Below are 25,271 nucleotides of genomic sequence, written 5' to 3'. Positions count from 1 at the left end.
TTAAACTGTTTTACTCCTGATCTAAACATTTAAATTAAATATGCAATTCTTATTAATGGAGTTAAACACTTAAAGTAGCCTGAAATCATTACTGAGAAGTTACAAAAAAAAAGTAGGCCTATTTACATTTTTAACACTTTTATTTCAGGTTAGGAGGTTTGCATATCAGCTGGCCACTCACTATGGGTGCAAATTTCCTGAGCAGCGGAGAGAGACGAGTATGGCTGGGGAAGATTGGTTTTCAGGATTTATGAAGATGAACAGCAGTCTCTCTATTAGACGGCCACAAGCCTGTCAAGAGCATCCAGCTTCAACCGGGTGAAGGAAAATTCTTCGACAATCTCAGCAAAGTTCTTGAGAAGCACAAGTTCTCTCTTCAAAACATTTGGAACGTCGATGAGATGGGCATTACAATAGTCCAGACACCCGCCAGGATTGTGGCCAGACTAGGGGAGAAGCAGGTAGGGGCTCTTACCTCAGCTGAAATTTTCCCACGGGTCCATTTCAAGTCCCACTTTGTCCGAGATGGACCGACTGGCTGTACTGTATAGGGACAGCCAATCGCACTGGATGGATGCACGAGGCTGACTTCATTGTGTATTTAAAACACTTCCAGCTGCATACTCATAGCTCCCCAGAGTCCAAAGTCCTGCTTATTTTGGACAATCACCCCTCACACCTTTCCATTGAGGCTGTCAACTTCTGCCACAGCAGTAGCATTGTGCTCCTGTCGTTGCCTCCCCATTGCTCCCATAAAATGCAGCCTCTTGACAGGACTGTCTACGGGTCTTTAAAAAAGGCAGTAAATTCAGCCTGCGACTCCTGGATGAAAATTCATCCTGGCATGACAATGACCATATATGACATCCCAAGCATTGTCAAGGAATCTCTCCCGGTTTTCGCAACGCCATCAAACGTGCAGGAGGGATTCCGCTGCACAGGGATCTGGCCATTCAAAAGGGACATTTTTAAAGACCATGAATTTTCCCCTTCTCTGGTCACTGATCGGCCTCTACTCCCTACCTCTGGGTCTCCTTCAGCTGCTCCTGCGGTCTCCCCATCTCCACCAATAGCCTCACCTGTTGCCACAGCCTCTGCGTCTCCACCCGCTCATGTGCCTCCTTCAGCAGCTCCTGCCGCCTCCTCCTGTCCTGCAACAGCCTCACCTGCTCCTGTGGCCTCCATTTCTCATCCGCCAGCCTCACCTGAAGCCTCCACGTCTCATCTGCCAGCCTCAGCTGAAGCCTCCACATCTCTTCCACCAGCCTCATCTGCTTACTTTATTCCAGAGGCTATCTGGCCACATACCAAATCAGGGCCCAGAAAAATGACCAACAAAGGCAGAAAACGGCACTCCACTGCCATTCTGACTGACACGCCAGAAAAGATATCATTGGAGATCGAGAAGAACAACTTTCTTAGAAAGGAAGAATTAAAAGGCCTTAGGCCTCGGTATAATTGAGAATTAAACGGAGACATCTGTTATAATGTCAGGAGTCCAGATGTAATTTGGCATTGGTGTTTTCAGGAAGACTTGGTTTTATATGCAGAAGAGTTTGCTCTAAGTGCTGTTCTATATTGTTTCAGTTGGAAATATCATGATGAATAAAACTTTACTGTAAACTCTTAGTGGTATCTATCGAAGATGGAGCAGACGCGGGAGTATGGCAGGTGCTGCAGGAGTTTGCTCGGCCAAAACCAAATATAAGTACAATACTAATCTCAATAAGAATGGTTCTTGTTGTAAATCAAACTTCAAACCGAGAACTGGAACCGGATTAAGGCAATTTATTGGAAATATGGCGTACAGAGGTGGTATGATTATTTACATATTTGTTCTCCTGCTGGTTTCGCTCCGTTGCTGCTGGTCTGGCCGAGCTGGCGGTGTTGTGCGGGGAAACTTGTTGTCTTCGATCAGTGGAGTCATCATGTTGTATATTCAAAAATCCTGAGCAATGGAAATGCTAATATACCAACTACTGCCCGGCCACGCTCTATGACAGCGGTTCTCAAAGTGTGGGGCGCGCCCCACTGGTGAATAGAGACGTGACAGGTGGGGCGCGCCAAACGGGAGGAAATTTTCCTTTTTATGCCGTTATATCTTTATTCGTTGATGGTGAGTCAACATAATCGTCAACATAATCGTCAACATAATCGTCAACATAATCGTCAACATAATCGTCAACAATCGTCAACATAATCGTCAACATAATCTTTGCAGTGACACAAAAAACACCAGTTTATTAATAAACATTTAAATGTCTCCTTGCTATTTTTTACACATTCATAATCATTACTTTTGCCGGTTCTTTGTGGCAAGCTTTATGCGTGCCTTATTGCTTTATGCCTTATAGCTTTATGCCTATTTAAGTAATTAAATCAATATAAAGGGGCGATTTATCCACTAATGGCTTAAATGAACAACTACTAGTCGACTAGAAAAAAACTTTAGTCGGAGACAGCCCTATATTCCACATATTTTCGAACCAGCAGGCCATTCTGTGTTGAGCGAGCAACACTGAGCGGAATGAGCGAGCGGAGGAATATTCAGAAATGTGTTCGCCGCTCACATGCTCTGATCGCATTCGGAACAAAGGAATATTAAAATAATTAATCATTAGTTTATATCTTATACACTGCCCATCATTTTAATCCCATATCAAACACAGTATGTGATGTCTATTTTAATTTTTTTATTTTATTTCAGGTTTTTAAGTACAATATTATGTTCCACAGAGCCCCAAACTAGGGGGTGCTGATGCTATGATGAGTGGCACTTTTATTTCTTTTCTAATTTTGAACTTGATACAAATTTTGACACAACTGCACTTTTATTTTCTCTATTTTTGAATTCCATGCAAGTTATGACACAGCTGCACTTTTATTATTTTTTTTAACTTGCTGTTATTTGATGTAGACAGTTAGTTTGTATTTAGATACAACTTGTTACTATACTGATACTACTTGTTACTTCAATAAATTGGAACATTTTAAGCTTGTTGCGTATTTCATTAGCATTGTGTTGGGGCGATGGGGGCAGGTGGGGCTTGAAAATTCCCCCTTGTCCAAAGTGGGGAATGACCGAAAAAGTTTGAGAACCACTGCTCTATGATGAAACCGCGTGATTTTTTTCCCCAAACCACTTCAGTGGAAATCCCGCCCTGCAGCCGATTTAAAAGTTTTCATTGGTCATGTCAATCACTGTACTGATTGCCTACACCAAACACTGATCCCTAAACCTACCCGTCACTGTAACCTAAACCAATGAAATCGGCTGCAGGGCGGGATTTCCGCTGAAGTGGTTTGGGAAAAAAAATCACGCGATGAAACCTCCAAGCCCACACTACCGGCTAACTAGCTACCTGCTAATTACTATCCTACTGGCAGGTGACGTTCATTCAAATCCGGGACCAATCTGCAAAGTTGAACGAAAGCCATTTTTGCCGGATACACCTCAGCTTGTAAATGCCACTAAATTACATCAAGGAGTTGACAACTGATCTGTAAGTCCTATCGCAACTCTACAAAACACTATTCTTAACCTGAATGGCTGTATACATGAAGAACACTTAAATAGAATGACGATTAAAAGGAAGTTTGAACTTTTTCAACCAGTAAACCAGGCTAAAGTATTGTGCGACAAATGACTAAAACCCAAAGGATTGCTCGGTGGACATTTGAATATAAGAAGTGTTGTATCAAAGACTGAGCAAATTGAGAGTCTGCGGATGAATTCGAATTTGGACTTTCTTTTTCTTTACGGAATCATGGCTAACTGAGTCATCACCAAGGACTGCTTTTGCTATACAGGGGTATCATGTTTTTAGGAAAGACAGAAAATTAGGTAGAGGAGTCCTTTTTGTTCGTAATCATTTTAAATGTGAAGAGGTTCATCTTAATTTGACACAAGACTTAGAAAGTATTATTGTTTCTATTGTCTTATCCCCTCAAATGTCTTTTACTGTGGTTGGATTATACGACCCCCTAATTCTACAAAGATATTTTATGATAAATGGAAATCTGTAAAGGAAATTGGTTCAAAAACTGAATTAATTGTTTTATATTTTAATATAAACTGGGTGGAAAAAGCTTAGATATATCAACTTAAAAGTATATCAGATCAGTATAATCTTACACAAATGATCCTTGGCCCAACTAGGGTTACTCAATCAACACAAACTCAGATAGACTTAATTTTTAGCAATACACCTGAAAGAATTACACAATCTTATAATTTGGTAAAAGGTATGTCAGAGCACAACTTGACCTTAATTGTAAGAAAGTTGACAAAAAAACGTTCTATATAAACAAGGCAAACGCTTTTTTAATATTATACCAAAACCCCTAGTCGGTCAATTCGAGGAGAAAGCACCTGGACTGGAATGATGTTCTGCAGTCTGGCGATATAGAAAAAACATTTATTACTATGATGGATAGAGTTAATATGACTAAAAATGAATTTTGCAAAAATTTCTCTTACTCAATTAAAGTACATCTGCAATGGTTAAATGAACAGCTCTGGAAGTTAATGAGGCAGAGAGACTTTGTTATGAAATGACAATGAAGTTTCAAATGCAAGTAAAAGTATTTATTGAAATCTGGATTGTGACAGGGAGCAATATGGAGAAAATGTCCAGAGATGATGTGCACTTGGCAACACAGGGACGCTGGGACAGCCCGTCCAATGGTGAAGACTGAAGGTAGGTAATGATGACAGGTAATCTGGGAAAACGGCGATGAAGACAGAAACCAGCAAGTGGGTAGCGGGGATGACCGGGTGCAGGACGAACAACGAAGACACAGGAACTGAAGACCGGCAGGAACACAGTGAGAGACAGGCAGGAACACACAGGAACATCCATAACACTCTGACAAAGACAGGGTGAAAACAGAGAGACTAAATAGTGATCGCTGATCAGCTGCAGCTGGCGCACTGATTAGACTCGGCTGATGGGAATCAGCGGCAGTGATCAGCGACACGTAACACACATACACACAAGACGAGAACAGAGACAGCGAATTCCTGAACCGTGACAGTACCCCTCCCCCTAGGCACTCCCAGAAGAACTTACCTGTTGATTGTAATCATCAATAAGGGAGTGATCCAGGATGTCTCTGGCCGGAACCCAACTTCTCTCCTACGGACCGTAACCCTCCCAGTCCACCAAATACTGGAATCCGCGTCCCCTGCGTCTCGAGTCCAGAATACGAATAACCGAATACGTAGGCTCCCCGTCTACGAGTCGCGGCGGTGGGGGAACCGGAGCCGGCGGATTAAGGTTAGAACGAAAAACAGGTTTCAATTTGGAGACATGAAAGGCGGGGTAAATCCTCTTGTACGCTGGAGGAAGTTTGAGGTGGACTGTCACCGGACTAATGATCTTGGTGACAGTGAACGGGCCGATAAATTTAGGAGCTAACTTATTAGACACGGAACGGAGCGGAATGTACTTGGTAGAAAGCCACACTTTTTGACCAACGACATAAACGGGAAACCTTGACCGGTGGCGATCGGCCTTGGCCTTAGTGCGCGCCCCCACCCGGAGCAGAGTCTCACGGGCTCTGGTCCATGTGTGGTGGCACCTCTTGACGAAGGCATGAGCAGAGGGAACCGCGACTTCGGATTCCAGACTAGGAAAAATTGGTGGCTGGTACCCTAGACTACACTCAAACGGAGAGAGGCCCGTGGATGACACTGGTAACAAATTATGTGCGTACTCAACCATGGAAAGTTGTTGGCTCCAGGAAGACGGATTCTTGGACACCAAACATTGCAACACTCTCTCCAAATCTTGATTTGCTCGCTCGGTCTGACCATTGCTCTGGGGATGGTATCCCGAAAACAGACTGACTGTGGCTCCCAGTAATTTACAGAACTCTTGCCAGAATTTGGATACAAATTGAATCCCCCTGTCGGAGACCACGTCCATCGGGAGGCCATGTAAACGAAAGACGTGGTCAACAACAGTCACCGCTATCTCCTTGGCTGAGGGTAATTTGGGCAAGGGGATGAAATGTGCTGCCTTCGAGAACCGGTCCACTACGGTTAAAACAACCATCTTGCCATTAGAGGGCTGGAGGGCGGTGACAAAATCTAGCGCTATGTGGGACCAGGGTCTCGAAGGGACCGACAGCAGCTGGAGTAACCCATCAGGAGGACGGTTAGATGTCTTACCAGTGGCGCAGACTGAGCAAGCCAAAACAAAATTGCGAATGTCGCGAGCCATTAATGGCCACCAGAATCGTTGCTTTATTAAACAGCTAGTTCGGTTAACTTGATGCTGGAGCAGTGACCCCATTGTATAACTTCGGACCGTAATTCCTCCATTACAGACAATCTACTCGGTGGGCACCCGGGCAGAGGCGTTACCCCTTCTAAGGCTGATATGACCCTCGATTCGACCTCCCATCTGAGTGTGGAGATAACTATCTTCTCGGGTAAAATGCACTCGGGCGTAACCAGGCGTTCGGATGGGTCAAAAATACGAGATAAAGAATCGGGTTTGATATTCTTGGGCCCGGGGCGGAACGAAAGAGAAAAGTCAAATGTCCGAAAAAAAGTGCCCATCGAGCTTGCCTGGAGTTGAGTCTTTCAGCAGATCTAATATATTCAAGGTTCTTATGATCGGTCCAAACCATGAAAGGTACCCCTGACCCCTCTAACCAATGACGCCACTCCTCCAATGCTAACTTGACCGCCAACAACTCCCTGTTACCAATGTTATAATTACGTTTGGCAGGTGATAAACGGTGGGACAAAAACGTGCAAGGGTGCATCTTGTCATCTGAGGAAGAATGTTGGGATAGAACTGCACCTACCCCCACCTCTGACGCGTCGACCTCTACCACGAACTGACGTGAGGAGTCAGGGGCGACTAAGATGGGAGCCGAACGAAGCAGCTTTTGAGGTTGGAGAATACAGCCTCGGCTGTATCAGACCACCTGAACGTTGTTCTGGGAGAGGTCAAGGCAGTCAGAGGCGCGGCTAGTTGGCTGAAGTTGCGAATGAAACTCAGATAGAAGTTGGCGAACCCCAGAAACCTCTGTAGGGCCTTACGGGAATCTGGGCTTGGCCACTCTACCACAGCCTTAACCTTGTCAGGATCCATACGCACTCCCTCACCAGAGACGATGTAACCTAGGAAAGGAACAGACTGTGCATGGAAAGCGCATTTCTCCGCCTTGACTAAAAGCCCATTCTCTAACAACCTCTGAAGCACTCGTCTGACGTGTTGAACATGTTCCTGGAGAGACGAAGAAAAAATCAATATCATCCAGGTAAACATATATGAACTGATCTACCATGTCTCTCAAAACATCATTGACGAGTGCCTGGAAAACCGCTGGGGAGTTGGATAGCCCGAACGGCATAACCAAGTATTCAAAATGGCCCCTGGGGGTATTAAATGCGGCTTTCCATTCATCCCCCTTCCTGATGCGAACCTAATGATAGGTGTTACGTAAATCCAATTTTGTGAAGATGGATGCTCCCTGCAACCTCTCGAAGGCTGAAAACATCAACGGCAAAGGGTAAGTATTCTTTATCGTGATGTTATTCAGCCCTCGGTAATCAATACAAGGTCACAAAGAACCATCCTTCTTACCCACAAAAAATAACCCCACCCCCGCTGGAGAAGAGGAAGGGCGGATGAATTCGGAGGCTAAAGAATCAGAAATATATTTCTCCATGGCCTCCCTTTCCGTAGTGGAAAGTGAGTAAAGTTTGCCCTTAGGCGGAGACTTACCTGGGATTGACTCTATAGCACAGTCATAGGGACGATGCGGAGGGAGAGAAGCAGCGCGGGACCTACTGAACACCTCCTTCAGGTCAAGGTACTCAGGGGGCACGTTAGATAAATTCACCGCCTCCTTCTGAAAAACAGGACAAGACACAGAAGAACAGGCAGACACAAGACTAGACTCATAACATTTAGTGCTCCAGGAAGAAACAGAGTTGTGTCCCCAGTCAATCCTCGGGCCATGCTGGATCAGCCAGGGGTGACCGAGGACGATGGGGGCCAGGGGTGAGTCCAGGAGGAGAAATGAGATCTGTTCGATGTAATTGCCAGATGTGATGAGTGTCAGAGTATTGGTGGTAAGAGTTATGACAGGAAGTTCTTGACCATTGAGTGCGCTGACAGAAATAGTGTTCTTGAGTGGAGTGATGGGTATACCGAGTGTCTGAGCTAGTGACAAGTCCATGAAGTTACCTTCAGCTCCAGAATCCAGAAACGCTTGGCTGACGTGGGAACGGGCTGCCCACAGAAGTCTTACCGGAAGGAGAGTAGAGGATGAGGTCTTATCTACGGAGATCCCGCCCGACAGTAGCCTCCTGTTTACTGCCGGGCCCTGGTCTTTTACTGGACAGTTGTCCCGAAAGTGTCCAGCTCCGCCACAGTACAGGCAAAGACCCCGGGATCTCTGTCTCTCTCTCTCCTCCCAGGAAAGCCGAGCTCGACCCACCTGCATGGGCTCGGGATCAAAGACGGGGCTGACCACATCACCGCCGCTGGCCCGAGGGCATTTGATGCTCCCGTGATGAGGGGACCTCCTGGGTAGTTGCTCAAAGCGGCTAAGGCGAGCGCCCACCCTCAAGGCCAGCTCTATCAGTCCGTCAAGACTCTCTGGCGGGTCCAGGGTAAATATTTCTCTCTGGATGCGGTCAGCCAGCCAATGCAGGAACATGTCCCACTGCGCCTCCTCGTTCCATTTGCACTCGGCAGCCAGGGTATGGAAGTCGATAGAGTAGTTAGAGACCGAGACCGGTTACCTTGGCGAAGTTGACGTTCTGCCTCCCTACCTGTTACCGCTCTGTCGAACACACATCGCATCTCTTCCGAGAGTAACTGGAACGAGGAGCAGCACTGGTGTTGGTTTTCCCACACCGCCGTTCCCCACAGAGCCGCCCGCCCCGAGAGTAGGGTCAGCACGAATGCCACCTTGGACTCCTCCGTACTGAAGGTCTGTGGTTGGAGGGCGAAAAACAGGGTACATTTTGTCAGAAAAGCTCTGCAGTAATCAGTCTCACCAGAGTATAATTCCGGGGTAGGCAGGCGTGGCTCGGGCTACCGACTGGGTGCTGGTGTGGTGGGGGGAATCGGCAGTGGGCTGGGTGCAGTGGAACAGACGAGTTGTTGAATCTGTTGGGTCAGCTCGGACACCTGTGTTACCAAGGCTTGAACTGCTTGTCCTGTGATGGCCAGATTCTCCTCTTGTTGGTCGATTCTTGAAGTGCTGCGTGATAGAAATTCGTGAAGGTCCAAGTTACTTGCTGAATCCATTCTTGGTCAGAGCGTTCTGTTATGAAATTACAATGAAGGTTCAAATGCAAGTAAAAGTATTTATTGAAATCTGGATTGTGACATGGAGCAATACGGAGAAAATGTCCAGAGATGATGTGCACTTGGCAACACAGGGACGCTGGGACAGCCCGTCCAATGGTGAAGACTGAAGGTAGGTAATGATGACAGGTAATCCGGGAAAACGGCGATGAAGACAGAAACCAGCAAGTGGGTAGCAGGGATGACCGAGTGCGGGACGAACAACGAAGACACAGGAACTGAAGACCGGCAGGAACACAGTGAAAGACAGGCAGGAACACACAGGAACATCCACAACGCTCTGACAAAGACAGGGTGAAAACAGAGAGACTAAATAGTGATCGCTGATCAGCTGCAGCTGGCGCGCAGCTGATGATTGTAAAGGAAATAGTAAAGTAATTTGGAAATACAGTATATTGATACAATTATAAAGAAGGAGAATAAATCAGTTCAAAACTGGATTATACAGGACCAATTGAAGTTAATAGAAGATAAAGAACAAATAGCTAAAATTTTTAATTCTTTCTTTTTGAACTTTGAACAATTAAAAATGTCTCAGAATCTACTGTATTGAAAATAATTGATAATTTAAAATAATCTAGGTCTAAAGATGTTTATGACATCGATGCACGATTTTTTAAAACTTATAAATAATTTCTTTGCAAACCTCTAACACATCTGATAAATCTGTCAATAACAAACTCCGATTTTCCATCTTGCTGGAAGGCGGCAGTTGTGACACCTATTTTTAAAGCAGGTGATAGGCCTCTTCCATCAAATAGTATCCTTCCAATAGCATCAAAATTGAAGAAAGGGTAGTTTGTGATCAATTAGTTTCTTATTTAAATGAAAGTGAAGTGAATTTACACCCAATGCAATTTGGGTTTCAAAAGAATTACTCTACAGAAACGGTTAATTGTTTTTTTGTCAAACAAATTAGAAGTCAACTTGACAAAGGTGGTGTTGTTGGAGCTGTGTTTTTAGATCTTGCAAAGGCATTTGACATAGTAAATCATAACTGTTTAATCTCAAAACTCAAAATGTATCTGCTACTGCCTTGACTTGGATGAAAACATACCTGAATAATAGGAAACAATGTACAAGAGTGGTTGATAAATGCTCTTCTTTTGCCAGCATGTCCTATAGGGGTTCCTCAAGGGTCAATTTTAGGACCTATTTTATATAGTATTTATATTAATGATCTCCCTCAAGCATATCCAGGTGTTGATCTATGCAGATGATACTGTGCTTTTTACTCATGCAGGAACTAAAGCACTAGCTGCAAGCAAACTGTCATCTGCAATGGCGAAAATCTCAGATTAAATAAAAAAGTCTTGTTTGTCTCTTAATGTAAGCAAAACAGTTTGCATGTATTTCACTGTACGAAAACAGAACTCGGTAAATCCAGACATCATATTTAATGGTGAAGCAATCAAATCTGAGACGCATGTAAAACATTTAGCAATAATAATAGACCAACACCTGTCTTTTAAAAAAACAAGTAAGAAGGGTTATAAATGATGTTAAATTTAATTTAAATCATTTTAAAAAACATCAGGCACCAGCTTTCTCAATCAGTTGCACTACTTTTTGTACATACTTTGATTCTCCCTCACTTGTCGTATTATATAACAACTTGGTCACAGGCAGGTGCAACAATACTTAAGCATGTGTACTCACTTAAACAAATTATGAAAGTGCTAGACAAAAAACCAAGGGACTATCATCATTGTACTATTTTGAAAAGGTTCCATTTTTTGAATTTTAATAATTTTGTATTTTATACTGATGTATGCCTGATGTACAAAATTATTCATAATCTTGCTCCCCCTCCTCTTAAGGGATGCCTGTCCCATAACGCAAGTGCCGGTAGGACCAGAGCTAGGGGAGATTTGGTCCTGCAGTATAGAAAAACAGCCTTTGATCAAAAAGCTTTTCAGTTAGAGTCGTGGTGATATGGAATTCCTTACCCATAAATATCCAAAAGATTGATAGCTTCACAATTTTTAAAAATAAGCTTAAGTACTGGCTACTATCAGAACAAATCAGCAACCATTAATGACTGTGTTGTAAATTATCTGTTTTTATATACTGATTTTGTAAATCTTACATTCCTAGACATATGTATTGTGAGGGTTTTATGTGTAATATAGTATGTTATTTTATTTGTTTACCTGCAGGGAAAGCAGATGCAAATTAGCTTTTAGCTAACTCTGGTGCAATTACTTTTAATTGTGCATTGTCCTTGTAAAAATACACAATAATGTAAAGTAAAGTAATAGTTTTTGAGACTAAAGACAATAAATGAGACCAACACATTCACAATCAAGATTTATTGCATTATTTACATATGTCAATGAATGATAATACAAGGATCAGTATCTGACAGTAAGCCCCTAAAAACACTTATAGATATGTTGATGCCTCTTAAAAGTAAAGTGGAAGTAAGTCAACTGTAATTTAATCATCCAACTGAATTTATAGGCCCGGTTTCATAGACAGGGCTTAAATTAATCCAGGATTAAGCCTTAGTTCAGTTACAGAACAATAAGTAGCTTTTATTAACATAACTTAGAAAAAAAACCTTACTGTGTACTGACCTATTTTAAGATAACTGCAAGTCCCTTTCAGTTATGGCAGCTCAACACATTTTAGTCGGGGACAAGGCTTAAGTCTTGTCTGTGAAACTGGGGGCTAAAGTCTCAGTATTGATGTTCAGACATGCTATTAAGCACAATTATGTATTTGCATGCATTAGAACTTAACCAAACACATTTTAGAGCTTATATAATGTCAGTTGATAATGACACTCATTATCCAGTTACTAATTTATTTTATTTGATTATTCACTTAATTTTTTCGTGTTCCGTGTCATCTTCCCAATATCTGTGTGAAAAAAAATACAGAATTTGAATTCAGTTATTTGCTAAGGAACAGAGCACCAGTTTACCCAAATAATCTCATTTGATACTCACCAGCCCTCAGTTTTTCATTCTTACTTTTTACACATTTTTTTCTCCATCAGGATCACTCTGTCTTTTCTGACAAAACAGTTTTTAAGACCTATGTAAACAATAGTGTGAACAAGTCTATAATGAAATAGTTCTATTGGGATAGTTAATCTCAAATTAAAATTCAATCATTATTTAATCATACCCATGCTGCTCTTTTCCATACATTGAAGTGAAAGGAACTGGGTCTATCAATAATATGAGCAAAATAAAAGTAGTCCATATGACTTTAATCTTCTAAAGTCACGAGTAAGTAACCAAAACTCAATTTGACTACTTGCTGTAGCTGCAATGGCCTTCAAAGGACCAATAATGATAGGATTCACAATAACTCACTTTACATTTATATTTATATTTAAATCAATATTTTAAATTTTCCTAAATTTTTATAACAGTCCAGGAAGTTCTTAGCTCAACATTCATAGTGGAGAAATATATATATATATATATATATATATATTTCTCCACTATAATTCAGACTTATACTGTATGCTTATATGTATACTAGTTTCATTTTGAACAATTTTATCAGTGACATTTTGTTTCCAACAAATAGTATACTGTAGTCAGAGTTTCTCACCTTCACAGTGGCATATATGCAACATAAACTTTTCACCATGAAATTGATAATCGGTCGCAAAATTGGACAAATTGACAGAACTGCATCTGATTGATCCTGAAGAGAAAACATCACATATATTATTAGAGTAAAATATTTTGAGCTTTTAGAATTTACATAACATAAAATACAAATATTCTTCATAGCACAACATTGTCTAATTTTGACTGGTCCACATTTAACCCAAGGTGTCAAATAAATCTCTACAAACACAACATTTTTTAATTGTAAACTTTAAACGCACCATCACTTTAAATTTGGCATACATATAATACCCGAGTGCTCTACCATGTAGAAATCTTTCAAAACAAACAAGCACATAAAGCCTGATGTAATTCAGGATAAAACAACGTTTAAAAAAAATAGTATACTGTAGTCAGAGTTTCTCACCTTCACCTTGACATATATGCAATATAAACTGTTCACCATGAAATTGATAATTGGTCGCAAAATTGGACAAATTGACAGAACTGCACCTGATTGATCCTGAAGAGAAAACATCACATATATTATTAGAGTAAAATATTTTGAGCTTTTAGAATTTACATGACATAAAATACAAATATTCTTCATAGCACAACATTGTCTAATTTTGACTGGTCCACATTTAACCCAAGGTGTCAAATAAATCTCTACAAACACAACATTTTTTAATTGTAAACTTTAAACACACCATCACTTTAAATTTGGCATACATATAATACCCGAGTGCTCTACCATGTAGAAATCTTTCAAAACAAACAAGCACATAAAACCTGATGTAGCCTAATGCAGGATAAAACAATATTTTTAAAAAAACTGTTCTGTCAGACTATATATTTTAAAGGTTGATTGAATTACCTATAACCTATATACCTATAATTCTTACTAAAGAAAGAGTGGTGACTACAAAAAAAATCAATAAAGTCAAGCTTTGTGCATGCATGTTTGTTTGTTTATCAGTTTTGCAAAACCATTTGAATTTTCCTTTTGGTAAGCTTTTTTTGTTTAAATGTATTCAATCAATGCAACTGCAAAGTTTTTAAAGTTTATTGAACTTCAATTCTACAGAGTTGTGGAAACTTATTTTTTAGACTATTGACTATTCAGAATACTTTTACATCGGTTTGCTACTGAAGTTGAGAAAACTCAAAAACTATTTTCAGCTGTTATTATATTTAGAGGTAAAATAAGTGTTTATACAAAAAAACAAAAACGAGGTAGCCTGAGAAAACCCAGACGAACTTCAGGCAAATTTAGATTTGCTCTGCAATTTAGTCTGGCGAAGAGCACATTCAAGCTCATTTCCAATCTTTCCAAATCGAGGCACCAATCACAAACGTTGAGGCGGACTTTACAAGATGACGATCGATCTGATTGTATTTTAGGTCTATCCAATTGCGCCCAGAGGCATTTGAGCGACGTCCGTTGGTGACACCCCTTTGGAAATGATCTGTGAATGAACCTTCCCCAGACCCTAACTCAGTTACGACTGAGAAGGGTCTGGTTTTAACCAGGCTAGAAACGAGGGTAATGTGAATTTCTATGTTTACTGCAGTGGGACTGTTGTGTACATATTTCTCTTAAATTATGAATCTCCACAAATATCTTAATTTAAGATATTTGTGGAGTCTCATAATTTAATGATGATACCTGATGTTTGAAACGTTGAACAATTTTGGTAAGCGCCTCTTCATTCCTGTTGCATTTCAATAAACCCAAATCTTCATTGACCAGACAGTCCACAGTGAGTGTATTCATTCTGTTCACATATCTGCTGCTGTCTGGTATGATCTTCTCTGGTTCAAATGTGTGATGAAGCACCAGAAAAATAGCTGGTTTGGAGGCTGTTTCAAATACAGACACAATAAGATAAATGTGTAAATAGTATTTGTACTTATATTCATTCATATCTAAGTCCTTGTCTGGTGCTTAAATCTTACCTGAACAGGAATTAAGTTCATTTAGTGCAGCATCAATGTCAGTTCCTGCCCGTGAATAAATGGTGCAGAAAACCAAAATCACATCACACTCGTTCACACTGTTCACCTTCTTCAGAACAGGTCTTTGTCGAAGGAGTTGATGTAAAATGTCCTCCCGTGAATAGCGAGACTTTCCCGTCTCAATTATAAAGTATTTTCCTTTAAGATGGAGAACAGAGTTTGTTGATTTTTGCTGTGTATTTTTGGAATATAAACTTCAGGTTTCAATACAAGTTTATAGTATTTTGTGACAAGTAATTAGATAAGACAAAAAATTATGAAGAACCTGCAGTCACAACTTGAGTCACAAATTAAGTCTTGTTATGAATAAGGTTTTCCCTATAATGCTTACTTAAGTAATTTAATAATCCAAAATCTTACCTCCAGTAAGTTGGTTTTTGATCATTTTGTTTTGCTTTTGTTCCTCTTAAGCAAACTGTCTTTTGTACTGGTTGTCCGAGTGCTGCTTAGTCACTCTGAAACAAATTTAAATACACTTTATTATCACTTTATTGGTTGATCACTATGACAAATGAGTTAGAACTATTTGCATCTACTGTATATCTGCTTCTATCATCAATGTATCCATCACCATGATTTTAAATAGTCAGTGAGACTGTTGTATTGTGCTGCTCTTTACTGCCCTCTGTATGTCAGATTAAAAATAACCCGTTTTAAATACTTTTATCACATTCATTTTCATTAAAAAACCTACCGAATAGGTTTAATGTACGTGTAATTTGAAATCATGTATTTTACACAGAAACACTCAAAATCTTGTAATAAGACCAATATTCGTTAAGAGTTTTCAAAGCATTCAGCTCTTAATAGTTTTACATCTATGTTAACACGGTATTCAATCATTAAACTTAGCACTGTATTTGCTTCTGAAAACCCAATGATAAACGCACTCTCTCACACATATAGGCATATAAAAGATAAACACGAACAAATATTGTCACAGTTGTGTTTATTGCAGACTCCATCGGGTACTTACTGTTCCTGCTGGCTGTGTGTCCTGCTGGCAAAAGTCCTTTCACTTTCATTGTTGCTCTATTTGTGAAAAGAATTAGACGGCGGAACGATGATAAGAGAAGATATGTAGCCTACCCCAAGTTGGCTGCAATAAACCCAGATAGCATCGTGACATTGATGTCACAATGTATGTAGACCTTAATCTCTTTAAATATCACAAAATAGCCATGTCACTCACTTTCTCAATAAACACAATATGTTTTTGTGATTGTGTTTCAGTGGAAATAAACTAAACTGAATGGAAATCAGTTAGATTTCTCAAATTTAATACAGATTCGGGAATATGAATGATTACCTAGCAGTGATAAGGGGATTTCATCAAGTCCCAGTGTGGTGTCCTGTTATTCAATGCAATACTTACTGAGACCACTAGGGGGAGGTAGTGGAGAAGAGGGATACGGGGAGAAGAAGCGTAGAAAAAGAAAGGTGGAGCACAAGTTCTGTATGTGCTTTTGAGAGTGAGTAATAAAGAAGAGATGTAACCGTTCACCTGCTGTGGTCTGGCTTTGTAATGGTAACTAGAACATAACAAATTGGCGACGAGGCGACCCACTATTGCTGCAAAGATGGCATATCGTCTGCACCATTTCCAAACTTTTTCTTACCTGCTCCGGGCGACCCGGTGATTCCTTTCAAGACATGGGAGCGGATGTTCCAGAATTATCTACTAGTGATCGACGTTGAAGGACAGGAATGGTCGGAAGTCAGGAAAAGAGCCCTTCTGTTACATTGCTTGGGCACGGAGGGGCAGAGAATATTTTACACGTTACCAGAAACGGGCGATAGAATGGCCACTGCTATTACTGCTCTACATGCTCATTTTACACCCAAGTTGAACGTGGTCATAGAGAGACACACATTCCGGAAAAGAACTCAACAAGCTGGTGAGTCTATAATCCAGTATGTTGCTGCACTGAGAGAACTCTCGTCTACGTGTGAGTTTACAAATGCAGATGATATGATTCGTGACCAGCTGGTGGAAAGCGTCACTAATCCGTGTATCCGAGAGAGGCTTTTGCTGCATGATAAGTTAACATTAGCGGATGCTGTTACAATTGCACAACAAGTCGAATCGGCTGGAGAGCATGCTAAAGCAATAACGAGTACACAGAACTTTTCCGTACAGACTGTGAATGTGCAAAGAAACATAAAAGTGCATGGACGTGGCGCGGGGAATCTAAAAATAGAATGGCCGGCGTGCGCTCCACTGCTTCATTCACGTCGACTCGGACGGTGACTTCACGTACTTGCTTTCGCTGCGGATCAGATAAACATCTTGCAAATGCAGTAGAATGTCCAGCAGCCAAGGTAACCTGTAGAAATTGCAAGAAAAAAGGACATTTTGCACATGTCTGTAGAACGACGCAAACTCACACAGTGCATGAAGTAGTAATGCCTGAGTACACGCTACTGTTACTTCAGGATAAGGATGTTAGCGCTAAACTTCACTGTACTGTTCAAGTCGAAGCCGGTGCGGTCCAGAGGCCTGTCACGTTGACTGTTGATACTGGTGCTTCTGTTTCAGTTCTGCCAAAGAGCATGTATGATGATCACTTTGGGGACGTACCTCTACCGCCACCTGCAGCATGCTAGTCACTTATTCGCGTACTCCAATTCAGGGTGATCGGCTGCTTGCACGCAACCGTGGTAAAAGACTGCCGCAAATGCTCAGTGAACTTCTATGTGGTGGATAAAGGAACTGCATTAATGGGCATGGATCTGATAACAGCTCTTAAACTATGCATTAAAGGAGATACAATTCTGCCAGATCATGCTACATCCTCCACATCTTGCTCTTCAGAACCAGTGTTACAGCTTTCTACTCAAGTGGACTCACCTTCAGTTGGCTGTGTTGCAGGGTTTATGCATAAAGTCAAGGTGTCAGATACAGCCGTGCCTGTTAGACAGAAACTACGATGCCTTCCCTTTTCTGTGAGAAAGCCGTGTCCGCGGAGTTAGACAGACTACTTTCTGCCGGAGTTATAGAGAGAATAGATGCATCTCCATGGGTGTCACCGATTGTGGTTACAATGAAAAAGACTGGTGGAATAAGAATGTGTGTAGATCTCTGGGAACCGAACAAAGCTGTGGTAATAGATAGTTACCCCCTGCCTCACATGGAGGAATTATTGACTGCTTTAGCTGGATCTACAATCTTCTCCACAATTGATCTTGAGAGCGCATATCATCAAGTGCCTTTACATCCTGAGAGCCGTGATTTAACAGTGTTTATCACGCATGAAGGACTGTTCCGGTTTTGCAGGGTACCGTACGGTTTGGCTTCAGCACCGTCGGTATTCCAAAAGATGATGGAGTGCATACTCAGAGGTGTACCAAACGTGCAGAGCTACCTCGATGACGTCATTTGCTTTGGACGCACAGGAGCGGAACATGACGTTGCGCTGAACACGGTACTGAGCCGACAAAAGGAGGCTGGGTTCCGTTTGAACAAACAAAAGTGTCAAATTAGGCAAAAGAGCCTGTGTTTTTTGGGACACTTGGTTACAGCACAAGGAGTTCAGCCAGATACTGAGCACTTACAGGCAATCGTACAAGCTCCAGCTCCTAAGGATGTGCCAGCCCTACGTTCATTCCTGGGTATGCTCTCATGGTATAATAAATTTATACCCAATTATGCTACTGTTGTTGAACCCTTACGGGCATGTATCCGCCGAGAGGGACCATTTCAGTGGAACGAGGAAACGGAGAACTGCTTTGTCACTGTGAAACAATTGTTGCTTGCAAGTTCAGCATTAGCACTGTATGACCCCAATTTACCATCCATTATCTCTACAGATGCATCAGATTATGGTCTTGGGGCAGTGTTCACCCAGATTCATCCAGACAACACAGAGCGGACAGTCGCTTTTGCCTCCAGATCCTTAACTCAGACTGAGAGGAAGTATGCAACAGTGTAGAAAGAGGCTTTGGCATGTGTGTGGGCGGTGGAAAAGTGGAGGACCTATCTTTGGGGGCGTAAGTTTACACTACGAACCGACCATCAGGCTCTAACGACCCTTCTCTGTACAAAAGGAGCAGACGGCGGGAATGCGCATAGCTAGATGGGCTGCGCGTCTGTTATGCTTTAATTATGACGTGTTCTATTGTGCTGGTTCGTTGAACTGTACAGCTGATTGTCTTTCAAGATTGCCCTTGCCATCTACCACAGACATGGACTCGGATGCAGAACCTGAGCTAGTTGCGTTGTTGTCAATGTCTCTTATGTCAGTTACTCAAAAGGAGTTTGAGGCTGCTTCTATGGCCTATTCTGAGCTTTCTGCTCTGCGTGCTCAGATTGAAAAGGGTTGGCCAGCTTCAGCAAAAGCCCTGGATTCCCCGCTGCAACTGTACTTGAAAATGAGACAAAATGAGACATGAACTTTGTGTGACAAACAATCTAGTGTTCCGGGGTTCACGATTGGTGGTGCCAGTGACATTGCGCAGAACAATGGTCACTTTAGCACATGAGAATCATCAGGGCATAGTAAGGACCAAGCAGCGGTTGCGTGAGCTCTATTGGTTTCCAGGAATAGACGCTATGGTTCAAACTCAGATTTCAGCATGTTCGTTGTGCCAGGAGTCAGACAGGACGGCAAAGACTACTGCTTCTCCATTACAGCCGGTGCCTTTTCCGGACGGTCCATGGTCGAAGTTGGGTTTGGACATAGTAGGACCTTTTGAGACAGCTGCTTATGACTGCAGATATGCTATTACACTGACGGACTATTACTCAAAATGGCCTGAGGTGGCGTTTACGTCTTCCATTATGACGCCTGTAGTAATTGGATTCCTAAATTCTGTTTTTAGTAGGCATGGAAACCCTGAGAGTCTGGTAACAGATAATGGACCACAACTTATTTCCTCAGTCTTTACCGCTTTCTTGGACGAACGAAATATTGCACACACCAAAACATCTGTATACCATCCTGCGGCTAATGGGGCTAATGGGAATAAAATTCGTCAGTGCAAACCACCTTTTTGGTTGAAAAACTATGAGACTAAATAAGAGTGTAGAGTGGTTTGAATTACTGACTGTATGTAGGTATAGCGCAGATGGAGATTGAATATAGTCCTGTAATGATTCTGTAATTCTGTTGGAGTTATGAATGAAGAAGTGAAATTGAGAATTTAACAGAAGTAATTACAGGTATTAACTACCGTAAAATAACTTAGTTGTAATAAGGCAAAAGCTTACGTTTATGTGTTCCTATTGAAATCTAGTACTGTCTTGAGTTAATTGGTACTACGTGAAATTGTTTTACGTAATTGGGGAGATGTGGTGTCCTGTTATTCAATGCAATACTTACTGAGACCACTAGGGGAAGGTAGTGGAGAAGAGGGATACGGGGAGAAGAAGCGTAGAAAAAGAAATGTGGAGCACGAGTTCTGTATGTGCTTTTGAGAGTGAGTAATAAAGAAGAGATGTTACCGTTCACCTGCTGTGGTCTGGCTTTGTAATGGTAACTAGAACATAACACCCAGGTCAGGTAATTAGGCTGTCCACAACAACTCAGTGTATAATCAATGTTAGCATTTTCAGGAGGGTGCTTCTCTTTTTTTATTCTCCATCTTCATCTGCCTTCACTCCTACTAAACAAAGTTCTCAGCAAGCACTGATGGATGCCAGACATGGGCTATGTTTGCAGTGTAACATTCTTGCTCATGTTCGTGTCTCCTCCACTTCAAGAAAACTGTTAAATTATGTTAGAACTTCTTTCAGGAAATTCCTAATAAACTTTATTAATGCAAGATGCATTTTTTAATAATGTAGATAAATAGATGCTTTATTCAAACACTTTAATAACTTTTTAATGTTTCTAATAAACCATTAACAACACAAATCAAACGCAAATAAGCACGCAAAACAAAGGAACAGAGAAATAAGGTAGATACATTCTTTGAAACTGCTAGAGAAGTCATGTAAGTAGGCCTGCCAATGTGCTTCCACAAACAAGACTTCTGTATAGGATGCACCTGGGTTTTCTCTCTAATGAGAAAGCATCAATTAGATTATGAGAAGTGCACATGCAAAACCAAAATGGGCGTTTACCAATCAGTGGCCGATTTCAAACTACAGAGTTATTCCACAAAACTGGTACAATTTGGACTTACACATTTGTGGATATTTTACCAGTATTACTTTTCTGAACACCCCACAACAATAATAACATATTTAACTTCCAGAAAAAATAATCAGATGTCCCTCAGACTAATTCAGTAATTGCAAATGTAAAATGTACATATAATTTCACACTTATGCTATACTAAAGCCTGAAATGGGCACTTTTTGTGACAGCAACCTCATTATTTTTGATCAAAGATGTGGCTTAACTTCAGAATTTGAACTAAAATCAGTATTATTATGATTGCTCTGAACATTTCAACAAACATTAAATTACTTTTTCATAAACGTAAAATAATAATTAATAAAAATGTAGGTGTGACGGGGTTGGGAGGGTAACATGGTTGACGATGCAACGGGGTTGAAGAGACAAATACAGCTTAACAAATAGTTGTTTTTTACTCAAATTCACTGTAAGATTTTCTATAAACACTGTATTTCATTATGTAACCAAGAAAAACAACAGATATAAATTGCAATTGCAACTCAGTTTTATTAACCGGACTGCAGGAAAAACAACAATAATGTTGTATACATTAGAACATTATAAAATGACTGAATAGGTCATCAAAATAAAACGTACAACTTGTGTGTGTGTGTGCGTGTGTGTGTGTGTGTGTGTGTGTGGCCTGGTAAACCCTACATTATGGGGACAAAATGTCCCCATAAGGATGGCAATATCTGAAATCCTTGTTCGTGTGGGGACATTTTTTGGTCCCCATGAGGAAAACAGCTTATAAATCATACTAAGTGATGTTTTTTGAAAATGTAAAAATGCAGAAAGTTTTCTGTGATGGGTAGGTTTAGGGGTAGGGTTAGTGTAAGGGAATATAATATACAGTTTGTACAGTATAAAAATCATTATGTCTATGGAAAGTCCCCATAAAACATGGAAACACTACACTGTGTGTGTGTGTGTGTGTGTGTGTGTGTGTGTGTGTGTGTGTGTGTGTGTGTGTGTGTGTGTGTGTGTGTGTGTGTGTGTGTGTGTGTGTGTGTGTGTGTGTGTGTGTGTGTGTGTGTGTGTGTGTGTGTGTGTGTGTGTGTGTGTGTGTGTGCGCGCGCTTCGTGGCAAAGAAGTAACGGAGTTGAGTGTGACGGGGTTGTGATTTTTTGCTGGAAAATGGCCACTGCTATACATGTAGTGTATAACAGGAGAGCACATGGCATGCATGCTATTAAGAAATCATGTAGGCCTATCGTTGAAATAACAAAGATCATTTTCACAAGTAATAGAATTATATCTTTATTTGTTGTAACAGGGTTGAGTCGTTGAGCTTGACAACCACAATATCACAATTCTAAATAAGTTGTAGTTATAAAAGAAGGTGGTAACTTGCCTGTGTCTATCAGTGTTGTTCAGAAGACTTCTATGATGTTACTTCCTGTTGTTGATGTCACATAAGGATCTTTTCATTATTTTTATGGGGGGGAGAATGATCTGTGTAACGGGGTTGAGGGATTACTGAAGTACAGAACTACATAATGTGATTTTAATGAATAATCATGAATTTACTTTGAAAAAAAGAACATTACCAACAAAAAAGCACAGATCATGGGAATGGCAAAATGTAGACTTTTTTCTAATTTTATTATTCATATCCCAAGTATACGTACTTAGAAGGCCATGAGGGACATGACAAAATAGGTGGCGTCAACTGAAAAAACAAGATAATTTCTAATATGAAGATAAAATGTCATTATTTTTAAACTTTATTAAAAGAGACATTTCAATTGATAAAAAAATTGTTACATACATTTCAGGCAAGGCCAAGCGCATCTCAAACAAGCCTAATGGCTTGTTCGACTTGAACAGGCGCTGCATAGACCGATGACATCAAAATACCGCGAGAGTGATTAGAGGGCAGACAGCTCCGTATGCTTTTCAATCACTCTAGTCCAGTCATTTTATGAAAAAAAGGTTGAACAAATTGCAACAGAAGCCATCTCAACTGATTTTGTATCCTCAGTATGTCCTGAGTAAGGGAAAAAAGCCCAGAAGAATCCCATTAGGGGAAAGTTTTGAAAAAGACCCAAATACAGGTCCTTCTAAAAAAATTAGCATATTGTGATAAAGTTCATTATTTTCCATAATGTAATGATAAAAATTAAACTTTCATATATTTTAGATTCATTGCACACCAACTGAAATATTTCAGGTCTTTTATTGTTTTAATACTGATGATTTTGGCATACAGCTCATGAAAACCCAAAAAATCTCAAAAATTAGCATATCATGAAAAGGGTCTCTAACCGAGCTATTAACCTAATCATCTGAATCAACTAATTAACTACTAATAAACACCTGCAAAAGATTCCTGAGGCTTTTAAAAAGTCCCAGCCTGTTTCATTACTCAAAACCGCAATCATGGGTAAGACTGCCGACCTGACTGCTGTCCAGAAGGCCATCATTGACACCCTCAAGAAAGAGGGTAAGACACAGAAAGAAATTTCTGAACAAATAGGCTGTTCCCAGAGTGCTGTATCAAGGCACCTCAGTGGGAAGTCTGTGGGAAGGAAAAAGTGTGACAAAAAACGCTGCACAACGAGAAGAGGTGACCGGACCCTGAGGAAGATTGTGGAGAAGGACCGATTCCAGACCTTGGGGGACCAGCGGAAGCAGTGGACTGAGTCTGGAGTAGAAACATCCAGAGCCACCGTGCACAGGCGTGTGCAGGAAATGGGCTACAGGTGCCGCATTCCCCAGATCAAGCCACTTTTGAACCAGAAACAGCGGCAGAAGCGCCTGACCTTAAATTCTTAAATAGAATACCTTTTTTATATAATTAGAAATTACCAACATATTGTAAATGAATAAAGGTAGCCACTATACAATATTCGTCTTGCTTTTTAGAGTACATGGTCTAAAACAAGGGTACACAAAAATGGTAAATTTGAGCAAAAATAAAAAAGTGACTGCACCTAAATTTACAGTTTAAGGAACTGAAATTATAATTTATGTAGATAAAGACATGTTATTTTGCAATATGATGTAAAATTGTTTCAGTTTTGATTTCTTGGAAATGCTCTGCTGTGATCAACCTAATCTCCAGATCACTACATTGCATAACTGTCTTGGAGTTGTAAGGTCATGTAATAACATCTATGTAATCATAAAGCAGATGCGATATTAGTAACTCCAACGTTTCTTCTATGATAATGCATCTATGCATTTGTGCAGTACTGTTGTTCCCATGTTTCTGTGGCCCTCCATATTTCTGGACTTGTTTCAGCAAAAAGAAGCAAGTTTTTTCCCCTATAATTGCATAATAAAATTGTTTTGTTTTACGACTTTGAAGGATCCTTGAATAAGCTATTTTTATTTGGGGGGGGGGGGGGGGGGGTCTACAGTTTTCTCTTTCCCTTTTTTCATCCATGTGTAATTTTTTTCTGGAAATTATAACCTCTCAGTTCCGTATGGTAATCCTCATTCCCTGAAGGAGGGAACGGTCACGTACGTCATGACCGACGAATAGGAATCTTGCTAGAGAGGCCAATCTACTTCAAGTGAAACTAAACGAGCCACTTGCACATTGGCGGGCAATCATTTGCATCAGCTGTTCAGCCACGCAGAGCGGGTATATAATGAGCAGCAAGTGTGATTGCACTTCAGTTTTTTGCTGAGGAGCCGAGCCGATGAGCTGGCTGCCCCGGCAGGTCGTAGCAGTTGTGGCGACGGGACTTACGTCTCCGTTCCCTCCTTCAGGGAACGAGGGTTACCATGTGTAACCGAGATGTTCCCTATCAGTCGGTCACTCTCTACGTACGCCGTGACCGACGAATAGGAATCTCTACCAAAGCGGACCCTATCCAGCGCCCTGTGCTAGTCTCTTGCCCCGTCTTGCCTGGAAGGACTTACATAGAGTACATTGTCACTGTTGGACCGTGATAATGCATACAGTGAGATTATTGGATAACACTGGGAAAGCGTGCCCTTTCTGTTAGGAAGGAGAACGCTGTGGAATCCACATTCTTCCTCGAAGGAGTTATGTGACGATATACGAACGGACTAACCCGAAGGTTGTATTGCATATGAAATACTGGGTGACTTAGCCCAAGGGAAAGACACAGGCTTCCCTTTAGGAGCAGCCGTGGAAGAAATACACGTTAGGGCACAGTTGCATAGCAACAGCCCGCTCCACTGGTGGGATACGCGTGTAACCCTTAGCCTGGCAGTAAAAAGTGCCATCGACGCCCACGCTC

The 25,271-nt window shown here is 41.1% G+C and overlaps 1 protein-coding gene and 1 long non-coding RNA gene across 2 annotated transcripts; both read right to left on the bottom strand.

The window, feature by feature from the left end:
* Positions 1-11,638: 11,638 nt before the first annotated feature.
* LOC143738937 (uncharacterized) lies at positions 11,639-12,388 on the bottom strand. Its single transcript, XR_013204090.1, has 2 exons — positions 12,296-12,388; positions 11,639-12,206 (listed from the first exon to the last, which is right to left on the bottom strand). It is a non-coding gene; the product is annotated as an uncharacterized LOC143738937 (long non-coding RNA).
* A 436-nt stretch (positions 12,389-12,824) lies between these two features.
* Positions 12,825-16,021, bottom strand: LOC143738911 (uncharacterized). Its single transcript, XM_077230985.1, has 6 exons — positions 15,909-16,021; positions 15,293-15,387; positions 14,873-15,070; positions 14,583-14,776; positions 13,341-13,436; positions 12,825-13,007 (listed from the first exon to the last, which is right to left on the bottom strand). Exons 2-6 carry the CDS (start codon positions 15,315-15,317, stop codon positions 12,825-12,827), a joined length of 696 nt encoding a protein of 231 aa, XP_077087100.1. The 5' UTR covers positions 15,318-15,387; positions 15,909-16,021.
* Positions 16,022-25,271: the final 9,250 nt, after the last annotated feature.

The sequence above is a fragment of the Siphateles boraxobius genome, unplaced genomic scaffold (genome assembly GCF_051911475.1).
Source record: "Siphateles boraxobius isolate OS27281-9 unplaced genomic scaffold, OSU_SipBor_1 16, whole genome shotgun sequence".
NCBI classification, from domain to species: domain Eukaryota; kingdom Metazoa; phylum Chordata; class Actinopteri; order Cypriniformes; family Leuciscidae; genus Siphateles; species Siphateles boraxobius.
The sequence above is the reverse complement of the archived record's forward strand: the minus strand, read 5'-3'. Positions and strand labels throughout refer to the sequence as shown.

Coding starts and splice junctions, on each gene's coding strand:
- LOC143738911 (XM_077230985.1), bottom strand. CDS start 15,317: ATGATCAAAAACCAACTTACTGGAG. Junction 15,071..15,292: donor CAAAAACCAACTTACTGGAG/GTAAGATTTTGG, acceptor TCCATCTTAAAG/GAAAATACTTTATAATTGAG. Junction 14,777..14,872: donor TGAACTTAATTCCTGTTCAG/GTAAGATTTAAG, acceptor TATTTGAAACAG/CCTCCAAACCAGCTATTTTT.